Source organism: Trachypithecus francoisi, unplaced genomic scaffold (assembly GCF_009764315.1).
Source record: "Trachypithecus francoisi isolate TF-2019V2 unplaced genomic scaffold, Tfra_2.0 Contig01461, whole genome shotgun sequence".
Taxonomy (NCBI): domain Eukaryota; kingdom Metazoa; phylum Chordata; class Mammalia; order Primates; family Cercopithecidae; genus Trachypithecus; species Trachypithecus francoisi.
Genome location: NW_022681433.1, coordinates 17,937,029 through 17,962,811, shown reverse-complemented (window position 1 = coordinate 17,962,811; position 25,783 = coordinate 17,937,029). Strand labels below are relative to the sequence as shown.

Genomic DNA, 25,783 nt, shown 5'->3' with positions numbered 1-25,783 from the left:
CAGATCAATGCTTTGAGAAACAAAACCACTATCATTCTAGAAATACCTTAAGGATCTAAAATTTCTCCCGTCTAAAATATTTGAGTACTTCTGATGAACCGGCCAAAAAAATAGATATGGGAGAACTAAAAATTTTTGATTCCACTAGTAATGAAAAGTTGTATTTATCAGTAAATTCAGTGAGGACATGTAAAACTCTTAAATTATACCTTTAAAATCATTAACATTTTAAATTCCTCATTTTATATTCCAAAAGTAAATGTATAATATTAAATAATTAAATGTGCCTTACTCTCTCAAAAATGTCTGTTCTTAATAAAGACCTCACATTTTCTGAGGAACGTATGCATCTGGATTTTGTGACTAAATTGAAATATAAAGTTAATGCAAGCTTTTAGGGTTACAGTGCTGTTTACTATTCTTTCAGCCACTGGTTTTTAAAGTGTATTTTTCATACATTGAATATTTTTAAAAATATTTAATTAGTATAAGAACATATGAATTGTTTCATATAATACACATAAAATCTTAATATATTGAAATCCACAGATATTTTCAAGTTAACTTGCTTCTGTCAGGATCTCAGATTAAATAAAGGTTCTTATTTTTGGTCTTAAAAATAGGCCACTGATCAGTAATCAGTAATTGTAATTACATATTGCTATTTTTCAAACAAGCATTCTTACGTGTCCACTCACATAAAATAATACTGGCAACTAGCCTATTCTAACAAAGTGCATTACCTGATCCATGTTCCTGTCTGCATAAGTCAGTCACATAAGAAGAGAACAATTATCACATGATGCTATTTTGATTTTAGAGAGAGCATGTACACAAACTGTTGGTTCTTTCTTTATATGACTTGTATATTTAAGCAACAGTTAAATATAATCAAGAACAAAAATGAGAAAGTCTGAGGTCACAAGGCAAACTATGAAAACACAAACTTGGCAACTAATCTTTATTCCTCAAGGCTTTTCTCAACACAGCCCAAAACAAAACAAAAGTAAACTAGATACAGAGATGATAGAAGGCAAACTGCCTTCCCTAACACTCGCTTCTAATTTTTGTCATTTTGAAAAACCACCTCATTGCTAACGCTAATTGACTTTAAAACAGTAACTGTCTTAACTTGAACACATATCATAAATTCATACTAATAAATATTTTGTGTATGTTTTATATACAGTATTGAGGTTTTATTTAACTTTTTCTTTATTTTTAGAAACTAGGTCTTGCTGTGTTGCCCAGGCTGGAGTGCAGTGGCTGTTCACAGGTGTAATCACGGCTCACCACAGCCTCAAACTCCTGGACTCAGGTGATCCTCCTGCCTCAGCCTCTTGGGTAGCTGGGAATACAGGTGCGTGCCACTGTGCCTGGCTAGAGATTTTACTCAATTTTTAAATTTGAGAATGGGATACTATGGCTTTTAAGTGGTATGGTAATCACACATTCTAAAAATTTGTGTCTTGTATGTTCCTTGCTTAAACTCCCTCCATGGAAATGTTTCCTGGTGGCTACAATTCAATGCTCTAGGACCTTGCTCACAAACGCCCAGGTGATCTGGCTCCTGCTGCCTCTTAGATCTCTTAGATGACTTTGTCATGCATTTCCCAGGCACTGGTCACACCAAGCATCTCTCCCACTCCCCCTGCAGGCCTTCCTATCAAATTTTGGCGCCTGGAATGTTCCTTCCCGACCTCCTCTTGGTTGACTGCCTGTTTAGGTCTCAGTTTAAAGGTTGTCATGGCTCAGAAAACATGACCCTGAGCACTGTGAACTGAAGGAGATTGAGAGGGCCTCAAAAGCAAGAGGGTTGCTCTGACCCTCCCTACCTTTCAGTGGGAAGCATGGTCATGAAGAAGCTTCCTGACCTTCCTTCCCTGAGAGGAGGTCTGCGTTCCAGAGCGGTCCTGCCTCACACCCAGCGGGAAGGAGGGCTGCGTAGAGAGGCCCACAGTTCCAAAAGACAGGTCTTGCTGAGTTCCCCACACTTGATAAATTACCCCCCCTTTTTGTCCAATCACTTTTTTCCATGACTGTCTGTTTTTCATCGGCATAAAAATACATACGTTTTTCCCTGGGTTTTTGGTCTTCACTTCTGAAGGCTCCCATGTCGCATAAAACTTTGACAAGTCAGTCTGTTATGCTTTTCTCTGATTACTCTGACTGTTGTTACAGGAGTGTCAGCCATGAGCCTTGTAATGCATGAGGAAAAGACATTACTTTTTTCTTCCCTGACACCGTCATCTTAGGAGGCTTCCCTGACTGCTCCAGCCCAGCCATTCACTCCCCATTATGTCCTCTGCCTCATTTTCCTCCTAAGAGCCACCACTCACTGTCTCCCACTACCAGGTGAGCTCTAACGCAGTAGGAATTCCCTCTCTTATTCTAGGCCGGAGTCTGGCCTGGCACTTCCTCCGTTTTTAAGAAATGTCAGTTGCATGGATACATAAATGACTCGCCCCACATTAGGCCAATCACTGGCTCTATTTGCTATGAGGCCAACATGTTTACTCATTAGTAACTGTGAAGGCCCAATTACCACCACCTAAGGGGCCTTGAGCCAATCCTAATTGCCGGAGAAAGAGAATAAACACTGAATAATCATATTATCACTGCCCTATTAGAAAAGGAAGACTTCACTGGGACTCACTGAATCACTAACAATCCAGGCTGTGTGACAGTCACTCACGTGTCCTGGTCTACAGAAGAATTTACTCTTAGGGATACCAGCCTGAGACCCATGCCAGTTTTTTTTAAACCCAAGAATAATTTTTTTTTTCTGCTCCTGTTAATAGAGAAATATCTCCAAAAATCCAATACATCTATTGCTAAATGCAGTGATTCCTGCTACAATGACCATCTCTTAGTGATAACTTTTACATATTCTCCAAGTTCCTCTCAACCACAAGGTCAATGATGTCATTCACCTGTGATCTAACGGGACCTTGACTGGCTTTCCAAAGGCTGGCTATAGATACAGAACTAGTGTACCTTACCACAGAGACCACATCAGGGGCCTGGGAGGGCATGCTCTGTGCTGTAGTGTGCAAAAGCAGCCATCAAATATGAATGGAAAACACCCAGCATTTCTCCCGAGGCTTCCTTTCCCCTCTAACAGTCCAGTACGTCCCGGGGATCCAGCAGTTCTCTCAGATGCACTACAAAGTCATTTTAACCCTGAATGCTGGGGTGCCTGGGAGTCTACACTTCTCTACGCCTTTGTAAGAACTTAGGGAGAGGCTAATTGAGAAATGAACAGTAGAATCCGGTTATTCTCAGATAACATCTAAATTGTAACTCAGTTTCAGATTGGGTGAACCTGCCTATTTGTTTTCAGGCTGGAATGTCTTACTCTCAGAGATCAGTCACAGTTGGAGGTAGGCAAAACGGGAAGCCAAAGGGAAAAGCAAACAACTCACGGATAACGCAGGAGAAAAGCGATTAGCAAAGAGATCCCAGAACCTCCTGAAGAACGAATCCCTGCCTGGAATGTATAATGTCGCTATTCAAATTACGTGACCTATACAATGGTAATTTTTTTTTTTTTTTTTTTGCACATCTACCTTTAAATGTTTCTGTTGCTGCTCAAGTGGGTTAAATAAAACTATCTTCCCCCAAAAGGGATTAACATATTTCATTACTTCTTAAAAAGGGAAACAGTGAGCTGTCCACACTAGTTTTGTTCGGAACGGACAATAAATTCATCAGTAAAAATGGTTCTTGAAGAAAAGTCTTGTTGGCAAATAGAGAAAGTTGACATGGAACTAATTTAAGTCATAATTCAAAAAAGGAAATGTACTCAAGTCATCGTGGAAATACAGCCTGAGGCTGTGTTACCAGCAAACCACTAACGCTGGTGGTTCCTCCAGGCTTACCTCCCTCCATCACCAGGACACCTCTTCCCATTTTCTCTCCAGGCGTTTCCTAAACATGCCGCACTTCTTCATCACAGCACTGAGCAAGCAGCTAAGCTCCTGATTAGACATCTGATACAGCTGCAGCACCGTTTTAAAGCTGAACAAGAAGCTTAATAATAACATCTGGTATTTAATTTTAAAAATTTCTAATTATTAAACATCGGTCCATAAGAACAATAACAACAGGCTCTTGGAATTTAACATTCTTAAAATAACAGAGAATCAATTATTTTTAGTTGACACAGGCAGCTTAGGCATTAACTAAATGCTAATGAGGTGTTTTACTTTCTGAAGAGTTTATTTTCCTCCTCCTCTCCTTCCTGTGGATGCAAACAGTCCGCAGAATCCCGGCTGGGTCATGCGGGCAGCCTTTCGGTAATTTCCTGCCCCATTCACTCCCTTTGTTCCACTAATGCATTTCCTGACCTGTCGCGAGTATTTGTCAGCAAGGCGAGAGCTTTAACTGGCTTTGCCTGGGAGCCTCATTGGCTCTCCAGCTGTTCTCCTAAGAACTCTTGCTGTTGTCTCAACTAAAATGTTTGCGGCACTCGGCTTTGCCCAAGGTTCTTCGCTCTACAAGATTAAATGCATTCAATTAATTTCTTTCATAGATCATACTAGGCTCCATGAAGGTGATTGTGGGTGGAAATTGGCTTCTTTAGCAAGGCTTCTCTTTTCTGAGCCATATCAAAACGTGAGCCGCGGCCGGGAGCCGTAGTTCAAGCCTTGAATCCTAGCACTTTGGGAGGCCGGGGTGGTGGTGGGGGAATCACAAGGTCAGGAGTTCAAGACCAGCCTGGCCAAGAAGGTGAAACCCTGTCTCTACTAAAAATACAAAAATTAGCCGGGCGTGGTGGCGGGCACCTGTAATCCCAGCTACTCAGGAGGCTGAGGCACAGAATTGCTTGAACCCGGGAGGCAGAGTTTGCAGTGAGCTGAGATTGCGTCACTGCACTCCAGCCTGGGCAACAGAGCGAGACTCCATCTAAAAAACAAACAAACAAACAAAATGAGCCTCTTTCACGCACTCCTTTCTCTGTCTTTGCTCTGAATTTGTCCACTAGTTTGGCTTCAGCATTTCTTGGGGGGAGGGTATGATTTCTCTGCTTGGTCCATGTTCTTCCTACATGTAGGGATCTAAAAGTCAACAACATGCAACTATAATTCTCTAGCTTCCTTGGACTCTGCACGAAGCTTCATCAGACAGCAGACTGTGACCCTTTTCAGTAGACCCTGCCAGAAGGTAAGCACCCCTCCTGGTCTCTCTGGGGGCTCCGTGGCTTTCCAGTCTCTCTAATAAAGATGTAATTGCAAATGCAAGCATTTGGGTGGCTCTCCATATCTTGGCTTGGTGGAAAGAGGCCTGAAGTAAGAAGATGCAGGGTTGCCTCTCTTTAGTTGGGTGACAATGAGGACAATGAGCAGACGTGACTCCATCTCTCTGAGTCCTCATCACCTTTTCTGCACATGAAGAAACTTTCATTTGCTGCATGTGGGGATCAGTGTTATGACAAAAAAAAAAAAAAAAACCAAAAAAAAAGCCCCCCCAAAAAACTAAAGTGGAGCATAATGAGTAAATCCATGGCACTAAAAACCAGGAAGACAGGTCTCGGCATGGTGGCACTTCCCTGTAATCCCAGCTGCTTGGGAGGCTGAGGCAGGAAGATGGAGCGAGCCCAGGAACTCAAGCCCAGCCTGGGCAACCTAATGGGGCCCTGTATCTTAAAAACAAAACAAAAAAACAAGAGAAGGTTCTCCAGATTCGGAGGAACTTGAGGAACACAGAAACCAAATATTATGTGCGAACCTTGCCCAGATCCTAACACCAATCAACCAATCCTAAAAAGGCAGGGCTGAGGCATCCAGAGAGTCTTTTTATGGACTAGGTGTTGGACTGATACCAAGGAATTATTATTAACTTGTTAGATGTGATCATGGGGACTGGACTTTCACATTTAATAACATAAACAAGCATGTTGTGTATCACAGATGTTATAAAGTCTCGTGGAGTATTTCGAGATGCCCCCTAAAGCGTAGGTGGACTGTCATGATGCCTGGGATTCGCTTTATGTTTCTGGAAAGAAAGACTCTGAGCAGAAGGGGCGAGATGAAGCAGTTCTGGCAGAATCTTGATAATGATTGGATCTGGGCAATGATTTCATAAGACCTTATTGTGCTCATCTCCCTACCACTGTGTATGCTTGAATATTTGAATAATGAAAATAAAACTTTTAAAATGAGTGTTTTAAGGGAAGGCCAGGCTGCCATCAGCACAGCAGGGAAGTTGGTGACATCAGAGAGTGTGTCCTGAGGTGGATGGCATTTGTTCCCAGGACAAGGCCTGTCCTGCTGCCCCTGAGTAGCCCACACGTGGTCCAGTGCTTGGGACACAGTGCGACACTGTCATATAAAACCAGTCAATCAAGAAGGGCCAAGGGTAGCGTCAACCACAGAAGGACACAGTGTGGGGAGGACGGGGAGGTGGAGGCTGAAGGTCGTACACGTCAGAAGAGAAGCAGAGGCGGAAATCACTGTGGCTCTGGTCTGCACTGGCTCAGCAGGTGGTGGGCTGAGGGCAGAAGGTGGCATGATGAGGCTGTGCTTCACAGAGGATGTCTTCAGCTGTGGGACGGTAGGTGAAGAGGGATGGGCACCACAGCAGGGGACCGGGGGGAAAACTGCACAGATGCTGGGAAGACGTCGAGACCTGGCACCCAGGGATGCTCAGGACACGAGGGGACAGTGCAGACACCAAGAGGGAGTCTGCAGTGTGGGAACAATTCATCCCGATGGAGCAGGGGACTCTGAAGGAAGGGCTGGTTCCTGGGAGGAGTGGTGAGGGCCGGCATAGATGGTACAGACAGACTGCAGCTCAGATGGACAGGGGCAGGCCGGCGGGAGACCCTGGGGCAGAAGGGACAGCCTGGACTGGGTACACTGTCCTCTTCACAAAGAGGAGCTCCTTGAAGCTGTAATCCAAAGGCTGTCTTGAGGAGACCACAAGATTCAGAACTCACTAGAGTTCCCCCCAAGCCCCCATCCAACATTCACTACGACCGATCGTCCACACCACTCCCATGTGCCTGGGATTCTGCTAGATTTCTCCCTTTTGCCTCAGACTAGGGGGCGCACCCCGACAATGCAACTCGGAGAGCCTGCTGCATTCGCATCTTCCCCAGGCTTACGTGTCAGATGGTAAACATGGCCAGTGAAATGTACTTGTTATGCAGCTTTTCAGTTAGGGGACGCTTCCTGAACATCTACATATGATATAGATTTAATCTGCATTATTTATTTAAACCTCCAAGTAAATGTATGATGAGAAAACTGAAGTTCAGAGAAGTGACTAACCCAGCCAAGGCCACACAGCTAAGCCAGAGCCCAGCTCAGGTCGTCTGTCTTCACCGTCTGCACTCGTTTCTCTGCTTCATGACAGAGTCCTGGAAAAAATGCAGCTGGAAGGAAAATAAATCTCAACCAGGTGCTGGAAGCAGACATTTGCCACCTGGCCTGGAGAGGTTTGCTGAAATGATGCCCTAATTTCCTATCCTTTTGGCTAGCAAAAAGCCAGTAATAGATATTTGAGGAGGAAAGCGTGGGAGAGGTGGGGCGAACACAAAAGGAAGACGCACCACACGTGCACTGCCAACGGCCAGTACTGTGAGAAAACCGATTTCCTAAAGTGACAGCGTCCTAAAGCAGGCAACGTCGTCGTCTCATGCAAAAGGCCAGCGTCCCTCCTGCCTCAGGCTGGCTCAGCGTCACGCTCAGCTTGGCAGTGGGACTGATTTTGACTTAGAGGTGTGATGATTCCAAACAGCTTTCTCAATGCTGTTTTAAAGATCAAAGGATTTCCGTGAAAGATCAAAGCGTGGCAGGTATTTCTGAGTCGAGTACTCACTCCGAATGCACTGGGGAGTTTGTGTTGTTTCCTTTCTTTAATACGGCTGGTTTTCAAAGGAGCACTCGAGAGCACTGCCTGCAGTGGAGGAACAATCTTGGGTTTGTTTGAAATCCTGCTGCTGTGGTTCAGGCTCCGTCCCTGTTTTTCAGCAGAGAGAGCTCCATTAGGATCCCTGGCCACCTGTCCAAGGCTGTGACCAGGGCCCTGTTTAGAGGCAGCCTGGATGAAATGGAAGCCGCAGAGCAAGCGGCCGTGGCGCCTGGGCGGAGGAGAGAGTCAGGTTTCCCTCCTGAATTCCCTGGCGGTGATGGGCTGTCCAGATTACCCTGGGTCACAGGGCCACGCACAGATGTTCACAGAACACAAAACTGAAGGGAGACGAGGCAATGGCTCGCCAGAAGGTTGAAGACCAGCCACACAGCTACCTTCTCCAAAGTCACAGCGTAAGCTACACCCAGGGAAAGCACTTAAGGGGAAGACACTGCCTTCCTGGCGAAGGCAGGGGCGGCAGCTGGGTCTGTTTGCCCTTGACAATGGAGGAAATCAGCCCTGGGCCCACCCCACCCCACCCCACTCCCACCAACTGGGATGAAGGGAGTGAAAGGCGATCTAGAAATCGAACAAGCTCTCCTTGTTTATTCAGGCTACGCATACCTCAAAAACTAGATGTTTTCAACAAATATATTCCCCCTTTTCTTTCTTGCTTGCCATTGTACCTAAAATATTACAGGGCAACCGCTTATCTCATTCCAAAAAACATTAAAGAACAAAAGTCTGTCATCTTACCTGCTGTCATCGGTTTATGTTATATCTGTAAAGGTGAGTGGCCAAAGATAGATTTTCTTTCACCAGGAAAGAAATTTGCATGGCTTACACTTCAGGAATAAAGAAGGGAAAGATGTTACCAAGACGTTATAAAACAAGGAATTTTTTTCCATTTAGCTCCTCATTGTTGAGACACTCAGAATAACGATATGCAGGGTAGACTATTTCATGTGCGGTACAGGGGGCTTCCTGCTTCCCCGGGTAGGGATTACCAGGACGACAGTTTGGGAAAAGGTATTCGGATCAGCCCAAATCGTCATGTGTCCAGTGTCCACGAGGTGCACAAACACCACATCGTGGAAAACACTCCTTCAAGAAGAACAAACTAAAGTCAAGACACACATTTTTATTCACTCCCTGAAGCACTTTCTTCACTCTGCTTTCTGGATATCTAATTCCCTTATCTCACCCTTTCTCATTATCTGCTGCTTCATGAGAACAGGCTTATCAAAGTATCAATTCCACAGGTTGATTCTGGGAGACAAGATTTACTAATGAGAAAGTGCAGAAGCGTGTTCATGAAAATTTAACTTTATCAAAATAGTATAAAAGGATGGGGCTTAGACAAGTTCAATAAAACGTTAGATGAAAATATTTTATTGAATGAATACGAGGCACAAAGAGAAACTTAGAATCCCTTGCTACAATTTCAAAATTGTAATTGTAAATTTGGCACAAGAGGGTTTTCTAAAAAGATTAATGCATAAAGACTTTTTTTGTTCTACTTCCTGTGATTACATTCCTAAGAAAAACCGCTAGAACATTTGCCAGTGACTTGGACCTGGGTTTCATAACCTGTCAGAATGTCCCTTAAGGGGCCCTAAGCAATGCCGTCAGGACTGAGCTGAGTAAGCCCCTGGGGTTAGGGATGCTGAGGACCCCCAGGGGTGCCCCGGCTTGGCTGGCACAGGAAGGCAGGAGAGGCGGTGGGCTTCAGGGAGGATGGGCTCCTGGCCTGTGCATCTTTGCAAGGATAGGATTTGCTAATCTTACATCACAAATGCCTCTCCATGTGTGAGTCTATGTTAGCTGTACTCGTAAGCAATGAGATAAACTGCCCCTCCCTGGAGGCCTGGTGACTGTCAGCATCTCTCTGTGGCCACTTTGTGCACATTTGACACACGAGCTGACACACCAGACACCCGTGTGTCAGCTCATCTGGCACTGAAGTCACCGTCCTTTCCTCACTACCACCTCACTAGACTTTGGTATTGCCAGCCAGTCAGTCAGCAAATATTGACAGAGCTTCCTGTGCGGGTAACAGCTAGAGAGATACACAAATCAGCTGAAAGATCAGATGAGGGTAGCAAAGAAGGAACAGGGAGGGGTGAGAAGAGCCAAAAGCACTCAGGACCCCTCAAAGAGGCGGGGGTCTATAGGGTCTTTAGAAGGGAGGACAGAGCTGAAGAAGCGTCTACCCGCCACCCCTCAGGAATCTAAGCAGGTGTGAAAGAAGAAAGCAAAGGTGGTAAAAGAACAATTGTGAGGCAGCTCAGGAGGCCAAGCAGGACAGCACAGTCTCCATGCAGAGAGCGGCACGCCACCATTATTTAGTTTGCAGATGGACCACCCAGAAAATCTGTGAGCAATTAGAAGTGAGAAAAACAGATGGGAGGGGGTTCCTGAGGAGGATGAGCTGTGGAGTCCCCAAACTATGTTCTGGCTAGGAATTCCAGGGTAAAGTAAGATACTAGGACTAGAAGAAAAAGAAAATGGTGCAACCAAGTGGGAGCATGCAGACCCACCCATGCACATGTGCACACGCACACACTCACACACCATCATATGAACTACAAAGTGACATTGACAAGGAACCAGAAAATAAGACTTTTAAATGTAGAAGGTAGGAAGCCACATTTAAACTCTTATTTTCTGATATCCATTTGAAAGTTTAAAAGTGAATTTTGAACAGGATCAGTGAATTGTAAAAGTAACATTCGTTTGATCAACAACAAGCAAAAATGGGCTCACACACTCTTTCAAGGCTGACAGCCCACAACTCCCGTCAATACAATTCAAGGCTGACAGCTCATGACTCTCCTGCCCAAGTGAGGATGAGCAGCTGACCTTTTACGCACCCCAGATGGGTCAGGTAATATGCTGCGTTGTACATGTTTCACAAACCCTAATGCCCCAAAGAAAATATTAGCCTTCTATGACAGAGGAAGAGACAATCTCAACCTATGAAGCATCCTGCACAAGGCCTCACCGGTAGGTTGCAAAGCCAGAATTCAAACGCAGGTTCCATATCTCTGCAAAATGCACATGGCCCTCCAAACTGGGTGGTTGGTCCCTGTACACAGTGTTGGACCTGAGCCTTGGCATGTGCCACTCCCTCTGCCCAAATCGGATTCTCGGCAGTTCTGTCCATTCAAGACCCTCCCAACCTCAAGGGCCTGGTGTTCGTCCATCTCCAACATGGAGCCTTTCTCGATTGCTCAAGCCAGATGACCCCTCCTCACATCAGAACAAACACGCTAAAGCACATTCTCACACCACATTGTAGGTCATGTTTTCCTGTAAAATGTTTGAAAGGAGTTTCAGAATTTTGCTCTGAAATTCTCATTTTATTTAGAAATGACTTATGCCCCCTGAGCAATCATTGTGTATACCTGAGATATAAGAGAGCCTGTAAGTTGTTTCTAAGTATAATAAACTTACTGTGCTTACTAAGCTTAACAGTTAAGAGTGATACGCATTTTACAGAGTTTTACATATTTATTAATTTCATTATGCAGAAATGAAATTAATTTCCTGCCCCCTAATTTTTGGAGCCTATGAAGATGTTTTTTTTTCAAGTCTCAAAGAGCATGGTAGGTGCCTGAAACTTGAAGAGGTTCTCAGTCCTATGCCTCGGCTGTCTGACGGATAGAACAGCCCTCAACAAGCCTCGACCACGCATAGTGGTTACACATACATCTGCGGTAAAATCAGCCCCCATCCCCATATATTCACAAACGTAAGCTTATGGAACACAGTGCTTTTCGTCCTGTTGACTGATGTCAACAAGACTGATGTCTCTGACTCCTGAATATGTGAAGAAGACAGTAACAGAAAGAAATGTGAGCGCACTTCAGACTGTGGACAAAGCACCAGCAAAGACGTGAAGTCAGGTTCACACAGGGTATTGTTCTGAACTTCTCTGCCTGGAACTTTATTCTGTAGAAAATGGAGAGCCCACAGAGATTTAGGACCAGAAGGAGACTAGCATAGCTGCTATAAAATGAATGCTGGATAAACTGACTAAAAAATAAACTCATAAATAAATACAAAACCACAACTTCAACTCTCTGCCATCATCCCTTTCCTAAAATCTGTTTGAAGTTGTATTTTGAAAGCCTCTCAAAACGTTTGCATTCTCTTTAACAAACAAAATTGCTTTGTCTTCATTGCTCTAAAAGATGGTGCAAATAAACACAATATAAAGCAAAACACAAAGTGAGGATCTCTGTAAGTATTTGATTTTCTGATGTTTGTTTCATTAACAGTTACTGATTTCCTTCTAAGCATTTTAGGAGAGTTGTACTCAGAATGTCATCGATATTCCATGTCCTTAACAGAGCAATAGCTTTCCAGTACCCTGCAAACTGTTCTTAGGCCCAGAGAAATTTCCCTTGATGGTACAAAGATTTTAACAGAGTGCACTCTAACGACATTCTAACGTCTTGTGATGAAACGAAAACTGCGCTCAGGCCCAGCTGTTCCTTGTGGGGAAGGGCAGGCTCGCGTTCAGGAGGAATTAGGCGAGCAAGCAGCAGTGTCAGTTCCAGGAGTTCACACGATTCCTTTCACCCCCCAGCAGAAAACGTTAACACTAAAAACTACTCCCCCACGTAGATCTGCTGAAGAGGAATGTGACAAGGTTTACCTGAGTAACAACGTGCATTATTCCACATGCAAACCTTCACCGCAGAGACTCATGCTTGGGTACGAGACTTGGGTTTGAAATCCAAAGGCCTGGCTTTAACTCCTCGGTGGTAATACTCCTAACCCCGAACTCTTCCACCTTGAGATAATCGGCCACGACGTCGACTTTCTGCACATGGGTTGTTTTGTTCACCTCCAAATCCAGTAAAACCCCCAGTCTTACCTGGAGACTTCCAGAGATTTAGGTTTCATGTGGTCACTGAGAGAGTGTGATTTAAATCTGAGAATAACCAAAATTCTTAAACCTGAGCACACTGTGCTCCCATCGAACACCAAGATGAGAAAAAGAAATACAGGAAGGAAGAAGGGAACAGGGCCGGGAGAACACGTGTTCTGTGCGGACTGGGACGGAGTTCCCCCACCTCTTTCCATTGCTATCCCGCAGCACCGCTTTTCCCAGGACTCGAGCCTTGGTTTCCAGCTCCTGCACCTCCTCCAGCAATGTCTTTTTGCAGGTGTGCTTGGCTCTGTATTATGAGGAAAAGACAAAAAGAACATGGCAGAGAGACTTGACACAGCTGGGAAAGACAGGCCACTCCCCTCTCAGGCCACAGCCAAATGCCCTTTGGTGGAGGCCGAGGCTCGGGAAGTGGTGGAGCATTCACAGTCTCCATGCATGACCCGGGTTCCACCTCCACAGCCCGGAAGCATCCTGAGTGCTGCAGACCAGACCTGGATCATGCATGTCAAGAGTCACCCCCACCCCGCAAAGAACTGGAAGTGTGCTGAGGAGCCCGCTGCTCAAAAACTGGGTGGGGTTCACGAAGACCTAGGGTCTGCCTCTAAAGCATTTCTTGGCAGGAACTGAAAACTCAGAAGACACTTTAAACCCTCAACTCCGTGAACAGGCACTGGCTGCCTGGTCCAAGGACCCCAACTACAGTCAGAGATCCCAGGGGTTAGCGAGTTTCCTCCCTCCCTCTTTCGTGTGAAAACAGCCACTGCCACAGCAGCCACAGGGCTTAGGATGCTAGAGTGCATATTCTGGATGCAAAACCATCGACCTGAAACGTGGAGTCAACACAAATCCCGAGTACAGGTTTTCCATCTTCCTCTGGCAACAACTTACCATTTTAGTCCACACATGCAGGCCTCAGTGGCATTAATACAACGTATGAAATAACCCGCAGCCTAGACAGCCCACTCGTCTTGAATGGTAGGAAGAGTTCCCTCTACTGTTTTACTGATTAAACTAAGATGAATACTTCACAATAACTGGCTGATCTCAGAATCTTCATCAAATGGAAACTAAACAAAGCTAAAATTGAGCCACTAGTTGGAAACAATCTAGCTGCTAGTTGGAAACAGTCGAAGTGAAAAGACTTTTAACAAGATACAGGTTATGTAAGAGGGAAAAACCGTAAAGGGAAAAGACTCCTAAACTAGTAACACACCAGATTGAACAGCTTTGCATCAGCTTAATTTCCATATAAATACATGTGAGGATCCTGCTACGTACTAGGACCCAAAGATAGAATGAGAACAAAAACTGAGCACCTTTGCCCAGAAATGAAAACAGTGTCGTGGGAACATTCCGAAGATGTGGGGTCTTCCTGCAGAGTCCTGTACCACCTCACCCACCCTCCACCTTCAAGGGAAGAAAGCCTGTTAAGATAATGTGAGCCATCTCCTGACACTCCGAGTTAATCTATAATGGAGTATTAGCACTGAGACACTGTCTATGCCCCTGTCATCCTCTCCCCCAAAGTAAACAAGGGAAAGCCACACAGGCTTTAACACGTAATGCCTTAATTCCATCAAACAGTGTCCTGAGACTCAGGATTGATAAAACACTGCAGTTCAAAGCAGAGCCTGTGGAATTTTAATTTAAACAATAAATGAGCAAATATCTAACAGTTTGCTGGGAAGGAGAGTCAAAAACGATGTTAAAATGTACCCTGCTCATTATTATGTAATATGTGGGGCCCCGAAAGTGGTCTTTTATCTCCCGGGCTTCTGGGGTTAGACTGACAGCAAGGCCACCGAGTGCCTGCCCCGCCTGCCCTGAGCCACGGGCTTGCATGGGTCCTAGAACAGCCTGGTTACTATGAGCAGCACTGCTGGTTCTTCGAGGATCCCTCTCTCCACCATCATCCTCCCTCTCCCCTTTCCCCTGCACAGGGGTAGAACAGACCCCATTGTTATTTCCCGGGCTGGGAGGAAATGCGGTTCCTAGGTGGGAGGCTGGAATAGGAAGGTTAGGCACTGGGAACCTACAGCTTAGGTCAAATCCAAACCACTGTGGAAGCTGCCGGTTTTCACTCAATCCCAACACGGCCTTAAAGGGCAAAGGTCTGAGCATCTCAGTGCTCCCAGGCATTGTGCGTGCTCTCAGGGGATGAAACTGCGCCCATATTCAAGAGTGACTCAGCAGTTTGATAACTATTTCCACCAGGCTAGCCCCTGTGAGCTAGCCTGGGACCTTGGTCGCTATTGGAAAACACTAAATTGCAATGCTGGGGATGATTCAACTTCTCTTTCTGCGTGTATTTAATAGCACCTGAGTAAAGGGATGCTGGCAATTTAAAACCCTGTTCTCAAGCACCTTTATCTACTAACGCCTGAATTAGAAAAACTGATTCTAAAATCTCCCGTCTAAAGGCTACATGTGAGTGGTCTAAAATTAATATTTATAGGTTATAAAGTCAGTTGTTAAGCATTAGCCACTGGCATGCCACTTAGGTCTCACCAGGAGCTGGGGTTTGGCGTGTTCTGAGCAGCAGCTTTGACAGAGTGAGCCCCTTATCTGTAAATGGCTTATTGCCTACTGGCCCAGGGCTTGCTTCCTCTAACCCCACGTCGAGGGGCTGGATGAGCACAGAAGAGACGGAGTTGGGGTGCTGGCTACTGACTCGTGAGTGTGAGAGTTGTCTGAGTCTTCAGATACACCTAAGGGTGTCTCCAGGTTCTCAGAGACTCAAAAGAAATAGATTGTTTTAGGATCTTGAACTTTCCATCCTTTTTTTTTTTCTGAAACTCTTTCCCTGGACTCTTCTTTTGTATGCAAGAATAGCAAGTCAAAAGGAAACATTTAATTCGAAATGTGGGTGGAAGCATAAATGTTACGTGCTGCCAAAGAAATTAGTTAAGTCAGAAAGTTAAAAGAAATCAAGGCCCATTTGTATATAGAAATTGCTCATTACGTCTTATTTCCATTTAACTGCCTATCTGGGATTATAATAAGGAAATGAAGTCATTCTGGAATTGGGGACTATATTGTTGATGTACGGTAAAATACAGGAGATACAGCTAGATAAAAGGAAATGGGTTCCTCTGTGTTCAGTGGCCTTGAGCTTATATTATTTTTATAAAGCAATACTAACAAATTTCACCTAGATGAGAGTGGGTACATGGCAGCTTACCTCAGCATGCTGTCATTGGTAAACATTTTGGATGAATATAAGCGAAGGGATATTAAAATAGTTCTGGGCAATTTAAACTTCATACTTCTAATAAAAATACTCATTAGCCAGGTATCACATATAATCAATCAATTATTTTAATAAAAGGTAGGTTAGTTTTGTCCCATATGAAAATTTTGGTTAGCGGGATAATAGTGTAGGCATTTTATGGCGTGCCAAATCTGACTTAAGATAGTCTAATAACGGATCTTCATCCAGAAAGTCGACAGACTTCATGGAAAAAGTGATTGAATTACCTCATTCTGGTTCTCTTTTCTTACTCTTAACAGCTCAGGTCCTGAAATGGAAGCGAGAAACTGGGCAAAGAAATGGGGAAAATGTAGAAAGATGGAGCAACTCACTTTCTTTAGTGCTCACAGAAATATACTTGAAAAGGCAGGTCTGTGTTGGGCTGGAATTTAAAAGTCTTTTTTTTCCTTCGAGACGGAGTCTCGCTCTGTCACCCAGGCTGGAGTGCAGTGGCGAGATCTCAGCTCACTGCAAGCTCCGCCTCCCGGGTTCACGCCATTCTCCTGCCTCAGCCTCCCGAGTAGCTGGGACCACAGGCACCCGCCACCTCGCCCGGCTAGTTTTTGTATTTTTGTAGAGACAGGGTTTCACCATGTTGGCCGGGCTGGTCTTGAACTCCTGACCCCAGGTGATCTGCCCACCTCGGCCTCCCAAAGTGCTGGGATAACAGGTGTGAGTCACTGTGCCTGGCCTGAAAGCCCTTTCAAAAGAGAGAGATAACCACCAAAGTTTGGAACAAAACAAAACATCCTGAAGATGGGCCCAAGGCAAGATGAGAGGCCTGCAGCACCCCTGTGGAAGCTCTCCCAGCATCGCCATGTACTGCTATCACAGCTGCCCCTGTGCCCACTCACGAAGGCACACCCCTTCTGGGAACCCCAAGGTGCATCACAGACATCGTGTCTCGGTAGATACCTGACAACTCAAATCTGATGATGGGTGGTTGGGGACAAGCAGGATTAATATTTTTGTTCAGTGCATGGTAAGAAGCAGCCAACAGCGTTTTCTAAAGCTGCAATTCAGCAAGAGAAATCTCCGCGAAGCACTGTAGCCTTCTCAGAGGTAAGTGATTCACAACAGGCCTTCTCTTTTTGCGAGAGGCCTCTGAATTTACTTGTCTCAAAAACAAGTATTTTGGGTTTGGAGAATAATACGAGACATAATGTGGGCCTCACAGTCAGAGGGAAAATGCGCCAATAAACTGAAAAATGTCTTGTTTTTGAGGAAAGGGGTGAGGGTAGTTTAGATATTAAATAGATGTTACAAACTGAGCATGTATGTGCTTTGGGCAAATATTCCAGCTCACAGCCAATATATGCTATTTTCCCTGCTCCCCTAAATAAAACAAGACAAAAATCCATTTTAGAAAGCACCTCTGGAATTCAGCAGGGGCCTTTCTGGCTCAGCCCAGAGCTGAGATGCTGTTGGCTCCCAGGAAAAGCTGAGTTCTGGGCCCATGGTGCCAGGTGCTGGGTGGCCGAGTGCTCCTGCTGCAGAGGGATGGCCCTCAGCCTCCCCTGCTTGCCCCTCCAGCACCTTCACTGCAGAGCCCAGGTTTATTCTCTGACCCAGTTGGCACACTCCTTGGAAAGGAAGTGACTTTTACTTTTTCCATATGGTGAAGCTGGGAGTAGCGTCATTTGATTTATCCGTGTTAAAATGTAAATGGTGCTAATTTTATAGTGCCAGGGGAAACCAAAAACAAGTCCTGTTTGAGGGACTAGATAATTTGCTTTGTGGTGACAGGGAATGATTACTCAGAACGCACTGGAAAAGAACCAGAAAACGGACAAAGAGGCACAGACACTTTGTCATGTATAAACATTCTCTTTCAGATGGAAGAAAGAGACTATTGCTAAAGTCTTCTGCAAATACACAGTCTCAATAGAATTTTTTTAATGACACTAATTTGAGATAGCTGAATTAAAATAAACTAATTTATAATCATGTTACAAGTTTTCAATCACCGTAAATAGAAAAGGCCAGCTGATGTGGCCAAGACTATTCTCCATTTATCTAGAACTGACTTATCTTTGCAAAACAAAGATTTTGAACAAATTCAGCAAGGGAATAGATTGTGCCACAATTGGGCCTATTGGTTGGAAGAGCAAAATAACAGAACTAATATTTTCTTTTCTTTTTTTTTTTTTTTTTTTTGAGACGGAGTCTTGCTCTGTTGCCAGGCTGGAGTGCAGTGGCGTGATCTCAGCTCACTGCAAACTCCTCCTCCCCAGTTCAAGCGATTTTCCTGCCTCACTCTCCCGAGTAACTGGGACTACAGGCGCGTACCACCACGCCCAGCTAATTTTTAGTAAAGACGGGGTTTCTGCATGTTGGCCAGGATGGTCTTGACCGCTTGACCCTGTGATCCACCCGTCTCGGTCTCCCAAAGCATTGGGATTACAGGTGTGAGCCACTGCGCCCGGCCAGAACTAACGTTTTCTTACGGTAATCTATTAGTTTAAGAAAATATTTTTTTCTGGCAGTAGTCTTTTCATTTCCGAGGATTCTGATTCTGCTATTTGCAGAACATGGTTTTACCAAATAAAATGGAAGTAATGGTAAATCAAAGGATTTAAGAAATGAGAATTGTTTAATTTTTCTAACAGTTAAAAAACTTAATGAATAGAGGGAAAAAAAAAGAAAATCCATGTTATAATATTCTTTCCCCCTCTCTCTAGGTTTGCATGAGGTATCATCGGTTGTCAAGACAATGCCAAAAGGAAGACTTTTTCAAAAGCCATCCTTAACTGTCAGGCAAGACAAATTCTCGTCGAGTGTGGGAGGAATGGAGGGCTGAGAATGAAACCTGATGTCTGCTCCTGGAAGGCATGTACTGCAGTCTCACTTCTCTATCTCAGAGCCCCCAAATGATTGTGTTTTGCCCAAAGTGAAGCCGAGCTCGGAGTCTCAGTTTGCAGAGGAGGTGGCACCCATTTGTAGGAGAAATTGGGTCAAACCAGAAAAAAACTCAGTCCCATTTCATCTGGAGCGGTCCCCTCCTTTTGCTCATGGATGAAATTAAAATCGACATGACCTTGGAACTTAGTGGCTTCTTTTACATTGTAAGAAGGTATCTTGAAAATGACATATTTTAAAACATAAAAGCAAAATTGAACATGAATGATTTCCTATTTAACCTGCATGATCATGCCATCTTTGTGACTGGTTTCCTCATAGACCCGTGAACTCACTCTGGAAGAGTTTTACTGAAAGCATTCCTACTCTGAGTTGTTTGGAAAAATGAAGAATACTTCATTCTTGTAATTTTAAATGACTTACCTACATAGCTTCCCTCTAAGCATGGGAAGTGAAGCCAGGCCATGTTTAGCACTGAGTTTATGATACAAAGAGAGATGAGTTTTGAGTCATACTTTCTCAATTGGATGGAATGGGTGTGTACTTAGAAGCTCTGCCTTACAAGCAACTTCCCTATTGATCTTCAGTTTCTCCCAGGGCTCCTTTGTGTCTGTACTTTTTTCTTTTCTTTTTGTTTCTTTTTATTTAGAGACAGGGTCTTGCTTTGTGGCCCAGGCTGGAGTATAGCAGCACGACCATAGCTCACTGCCGCCTCAAACACATGGGCTCGAGTGATCTTCCCACCTTGGCCTCCTAAGTAGCTGAGACTAGAGCTATGCGCCGCCATGCCCCGCTGATTTTTCTACTGTTATGGTTGTCTATATTTTCATATCAAGATGAAGCACAAGTTAAACGAAAAAAAAAGTTTTTTTTCATTTCTGGCAGGTGGCAGGAGACCCCTTTCTTCCGAATTCCTGTCATTCTCATACCCTGTAGCAGGGCTCATGGGAAAGACAATTCTAGGGACAGAAAAGCCAGACTTGGGGTCTCCGCTTCACTTTTAAACTTACGCTCTCCACGCCACATCTTCAATCAAACAGGCAGTAGGAACCAGAAATAATCCCAACCAGAAGTGTGCGGAGCTCAGGACCATAGTTGCCTGCAAGAAATAGAAGTGACACTTGCTTGAATACGTCCTCTTTCAAAAACAGCGCAACACAATTTAATCAAGGAAAATATTATTTCACAACACAAAAACAACAGATGGTATTAAATGCAATGAGAGGTAACCCGTGCACTGGCAGGACCATTAAGGGGACGGAAGGGGCTTGCTCCTCTCTGCAGCCCTTTCTCCTCTCACTTTCTTTCTTCTAGTTTCAGGTGTGTCCTTGCCTCTCTTTTATAAAGTGCTTCAAGCCCCTTCCGATCAGGATGCTGTCCTAAATCCTTCCTAAAGAGAGCTGTTGGAGCCACCAACACTGCTCCACTGAGGAGTAAACGGTGCCTCACTAGGCTCCTCCGTTCCCTCATCATCAGCTCCTTTTCTCTCAGTTTCTGTTCATTCACAGAGCCAGGACCCGTGTCCTTGGTACAAGGCATGATGGTTCTCCCCACCCAGGAAAGGAAGATGAGTAAGTTATAGTCCTTGCCTTCAGGGAATTAAATACCCTCTGGTGCAATCTACATTACACAGTGGAATATGGCACCTATCACGAAAATATCCGATGGGGCTTCTGGGAAGACTTCTTAAAGATGACAGAGTATGAGTTGTGCCTGGAAACATGAACAGGATTTCAGTAGCTAGAGATGGGTAGGTGGACAGAGATTCCAAGGGGAAGGATGAAGGACAGGGGAGAGCAGCAAGGAGTGCAGCTATCAAGACTTCCTTGTTCCTGGCACGCTGGTCAGGGATAGCCTGGGAGGGAACAGGTAGAGAGGGTTTTGGGGATCAGAGCTGCAGGGCCAAGTTAGATATTAGGTGAGTTGAAAAGAGAACTTAGGGCAAAAGCAGATGGAGGGAGGAGTTTACTCTGAACAGAGATGGGGGCCTGAGTAGGGCAGATGCCTTCAATTTTGTTTTTTTTTTTTTTTTCTCTCCCAGGCTGGAGTGCAGTGGAACGATCTTGGCTCACTGCAAGCTCCGCCCCCTGGGTTCACACCATTCTCCTGCCTCAGCCTCCCGAGTAGCTGGGACTACAGGCACCGCCACCACGCCCGGCTAATTTTTTGTATTTTTAGTAGAGACGGGTTTTCACCGTGTTAACCAGGATGGTCTCCATCTCCTGACCTCGTGATCCGCCTGCCTCGGCCTCCCAAAGTGCTGGGATTCCAGGTGTGAGCCACCGCGCCCGGCCCAATTTTGGTTTTGAATGAGCAAAAGCCTGGAGCCTGCAGCTGGCTAGGAATTGGGAGGCTGGCCTACAAGGTGGGCCACTTGAGAAAGGGACTCAGGTTAGTGTGACAAACCCTTCGTGTTCACCGGATTTCTTTTCTGGAGGCCTCAACCATTTGGTCCTACTGGACTAGACGTTTCGCTAGAGCTCACTGCAAAGGAGAGTGAGGCTTACAGAGGGAGGAAGAGCAGAGTGCCTGAGACACAATTAACCTCTTCTGGGACCCTCCACAGGGACTGGAAGGGTCTAAGAATCCCGGAGGCCTGGATTTATAGCTCCCTTTATGCAGTACAATGAGGGCAGGATTCACCCGACTCAAGCTGGCACCCAAGAGTCAACCCACTCTTCGGTTTCCATCCTCTGCTCCAGCTGGACGGCCACACGCACTGCAGCCATACTGCTCCCTCTTCCCTGCAGGGCTTCCCTGCCCAGCATCTATACTCACAGCATCCCCACCTGCTTACCCTGATCCTGAGCACCCAGCTTCCCCATCTGGCCAAGGCCATGCCTAACCCCAGCCCTCTGCCTCTGGGCCCCTTCACATAGGCCTGTTGGTGGTGGTTGGCATTTTATGACAATTAAACAAAAAAGCAGTGAGGTTTACAGGAAAAGAGTCAAAATCCAACCCTGGAATGGGAGGACTTGCTTTCCTTTTCAAACAACCAAGAGTACCACCTTCTGACAGAAAAGTTTAAAACCTTAAAAATGTGTGAGTACATTTTGCCCCATCAATTACATCTCTCAGAATTCATCCTAGGTCTTCATCGGAAGGAAGGAAACATGCAAAGAAGCAAGTGCAATGATATTCACAAGAGTGCTATTCTATCAAAGAAACCAGAAGTAGATGTCCCAGGAGAAAATCTATTAAATGTACCATGGCACTTACATACAATGGATTTCCATGCAAGCAGTTAAAGTCATGTAGAATTATATTTGTTGACACAGATGTCGTATTCTACTGCCACTAAGAAACATGGGTTCTATGATAACATCTCATAGAGGACCTGTCATGGCGGTTGTGGGAAAGGAAGCACCACTGGCCCAAGCTTCAAAATTAAACTTGAGGTGTCACCCCTAGATGAGGTATGCCCACACGTACACATCTTTATTACATCTTTATTACACATTTGTCAGTACATATCAATAGATACCATCATTTCTGTAGTCCTGTTTTGGTATTTCCTGACCTTTACAAAAACACTCCAGGACTTCAAAAACAGTGGGGTGTCCCAGGCCCCGATGGACCTCAGAGTGCCTCCTTCAAGTGTGGGCAGGCTTACGTGCTCAGGAACAATGCACGGAACGGTACATGGCAACGAGGATCTGGGTGGCACAACTGGTGATTTGCATTGTCATATCTCTTTGTGTATCTCCATTTCCTGTTTCTTCTACAGAAAACATGTATGTTGGCAAAACTCAACTCTCTCGAAAGGGATTGGATCAGCCTGCTCCTTCCAGATCCTGTTGTCCTGCCTCCAGGGTAAACAGGGTCTCCAGAGGGGACCTTGGGTTCTGCTCATGCTACAGATGCCCAAGGCGGTGCTTGGCCCCTGGAAGATGGACTCGTTCAAGCTGTACTTGTGCAGATACATACAGGATTATTCACTATGTGTATTTATTTAAGGAAACAGTGATTTTACAATAATGTGTCATTTAAAATAGATTATAACTCAAATGTACCCTGTAAATATGTAAAATATTATGTATCAATAAGAAACAGATTATGAAACTCAGAACTTTAGTTGCTGAGGGAAAAAAGGAAAATGAACTTTGAATTCTCTTGTTGAAAATATGAAGTCCGTCCTAAACTAATAAAGGTTACACAGAGACTTGAAAGTATTGTTCTGTTGCTGATCTTCAAAACTGGGAGCTGCGAATGTGACACATATAACTAATTTTAAAAGTGTGTCTCAGAAAGGTTCCTACCAGCCTAATTTTCACAGATGGACTGAGACCCAGAGTCCTGAAATCCTTCTAAGGTGATCTACTGACTACTTAGGTGCCATATGCCTAGGAACTCACTGCAGTAGATTACAGGAAAGTGAGGCTCAGATGGGTAGAATTATTGATACATTAGGACCAAGCTGGTGAGAGCCAGACACAGGATAGGAGGCTTGTCTGACTATAAAGCCAATGAGCTGTGCGGCACTGCCTAGACTGAGACGAAAGAGTATTAACAAGGGACACCCATGCACCTGCGGATCAGGATTCGTGAATGCATCAGCCTCAGCCATGCCCCTAATCACGTGCACCCCAGTGCCCCAGGACCAGCTGTCCACCAATGTGGTGACAAACTAAAAAGGGTTATTTTTATTTTTATTATACTTTAAGTTCTGGGATACATGGGCAGAACACGTGCAGGTTTGTTACATAGGTATACACGTGCCATGGTGGTTTGCTGCACCCATCAAACTGTCACCTACATTAGGTATTTCTCCTAATGCTATTCCTCCCCTAGCCCCCCCCTCCAACAGGCCCTGGTGTGTGATGTTCCCCTCCCTGTGGCCATGTGTTCTCATTGTTCAACTCTCACTTATGAGTGAGAACGTGTGGTGTTTGGTTTTCTGTTCCTGTGTTAGTTTGCTAATTAACCATCATTCCTGAGAATGACGGTTTCTAGCTTCATCCACATCCCTGCAAAGGACATGAAGTCATCCTTTTTTATGGCTGCATAGTATTCCATGGTTTATATGTGCCACATTTTCTTTGTCCAGTCTATCACTGATGGGCATTTGGGTTGGTTCCAAGTCTTTGATATTGTGAATAGTGCTGCAAAGAACATACGTGTACATGTGTCTTTATAGCAGCATGATTTATAATCCTTTGGGTACACACCCAGGAATGGGACTGCTAGGTCATACGGTATTTCTGGTTCGAGATCCTTGAGGAATTTTCACACTGTCTTCCACAGTGGCTGAACCCATTTACACTCCTACCAACAGTGTAAAAGTGTCCCTATTTCTCCACATCCTCTCCAGCATCTTTTGTTTCCTGACTTTTTAATAATTGTGATTCTAACTGGTGCCAAATGGTATCTCATTGTGGTTTTGACTTGCATTTCTCTAATGACCAGTGATGACAAGCTTTTTTTCATACGTTTGTTGGCCGCATAGATGTCTTCTTTTGAGAAGTGTTTGTTCATATCCTTCAGCCACTTTTTGATGGGGTTGTTTCTTTTCTTGTAAATTTAAGTTCCTTGTAGATACTGGGTATTAGTCCTTTGTCAGATGGGCACATTGCAAAAATTTTCTCCCATTCTGTAGGTTGCCTGTTCACTCTGATGGTAGTTTCTTTTGCTGATGCTCTTTAATTAGATCCATTTGCCAATTTTGGCTTTTGTTGCCATTGATTTTGGTGTTTTAGTCATAAAGTCTTTACCCATGTCTATGTCTTGAATGGCATTGCCTACGTTTTCTTCTAGGATTTTTATGGTTTTAGGTCTTTTTTTTGTTGTTGTTGGTGTGCTGCACCCATTAACTTGTCAGCACCCATCAATTTGTCATTTATATCAGCTGTAACTCCCAATGCAATCCTTCCCCCCTCCCCCGTCCCCATGATAGGCCCTGGTGTGTGATGTTCCCCTTCCCGAGTCCAAGTGATCTCATTGTTCAGTTCCCACCTATGAGTGAGAACATGCGGTGTTTGGTTTTCTGTTCTTGCGATAGTTTGCTAAGAATGATGGTTTCCAGCTGCATCCATGTCTCTACAAAGGATGCAAACTCATCCTTTTTTATGGCTGCATAGTATTCCATGGTGTATATGTGCCACATTTTCTTAATCCAGTCTGTCACAAATAGACATTTGGGTTGATTCCAAGTCTTTGCTATTGTGAATAGTGCTGCAATAAACATACGTGTGCATGTGTCTTTATAGCAGCATGATTTATAATCCTTTGGGTATATACCCAGTAGTGGGATGGCTGGGTCATATGGTACATCTAGTTCTAGATCCTTGAGGAACTGCCATACTATTTTCCATAACGGTTGAACTAGTTTACAATCCCACCAACAGTGTAAAAGTGTTCCTATTTCTCCACATCCTCTCCAGCACCTGTTGTTTCCTGACTTCTTAATGATTGCCATTCTAGCAGGTGTGAGATGGTATCTCATCGTGGTTTTGATTTGCATTTCTCTGATGGCGAGTGATGATGAGCATTTTTTCATGTGTCTGTTGGCTGTGTGAATGTCTTCTTTTGAGAAATGTCTGTTCATATCCTTTGCCCACTTTTTGATGGGGTTGTTTGTTTTTCTCTTGTAAATTTGTTTGAGTTCTTTGTAGCTTCTGGATATTAGCCCTTTGTCAGATGAGTAGATTGCAAAAATTTTCTCCCATTCTGTAGGTTGCCTGTTCACTCTGATGGTAGTTTCTTTTGCTGTGCAGAAACTCTTTAGTTTAATTAGATCCCATGTGTCAATTTTGGCTTTTGCTGCCGTTGCTTTTGGTGTTTTAGACATGAAGTCCTTGCTCATGCCTATGTCCTGAATGGTACTACCTAGGTTTTCTTCTAGGGTTTTTATGGTATTAGGTCTAACATTTAAGTCTCTAATCCATCTTGAATTAATTTTCGTATAAGGAGTAAGG

At 44.5% G+C, this 25,783-nt stretch overlaps 1 protein-coding gene across 1 annotated transcript in view; it reads right to left on the bottom strand.

The window, feature by feature from the left end:
* ATP8A2 (ATPase phospholipid transporting 8A2) overlaps positions 1-25,783 on the bottom strand; it is a 649,053-nt gene that overhangs the window by 42,708 nt on the left and 580,562 nt on the right. Inside the window, exons 34-35 of the mRNA XM_033236971.1 lie at positions 19,880-19,968; positions 12,942-13,046 (exon numbers count right to left, since the gene is read on the bottom strand). Of these exons, the coding sequence (XP_033092862.1) occupies positions 12,942-13,046; positions 19,880-19,968 (194 nt within the window). The remainder of the gene's footprint in view (positions 1-12,941; positions 13,047-19,879; positions 19,969-25,783) is intronic.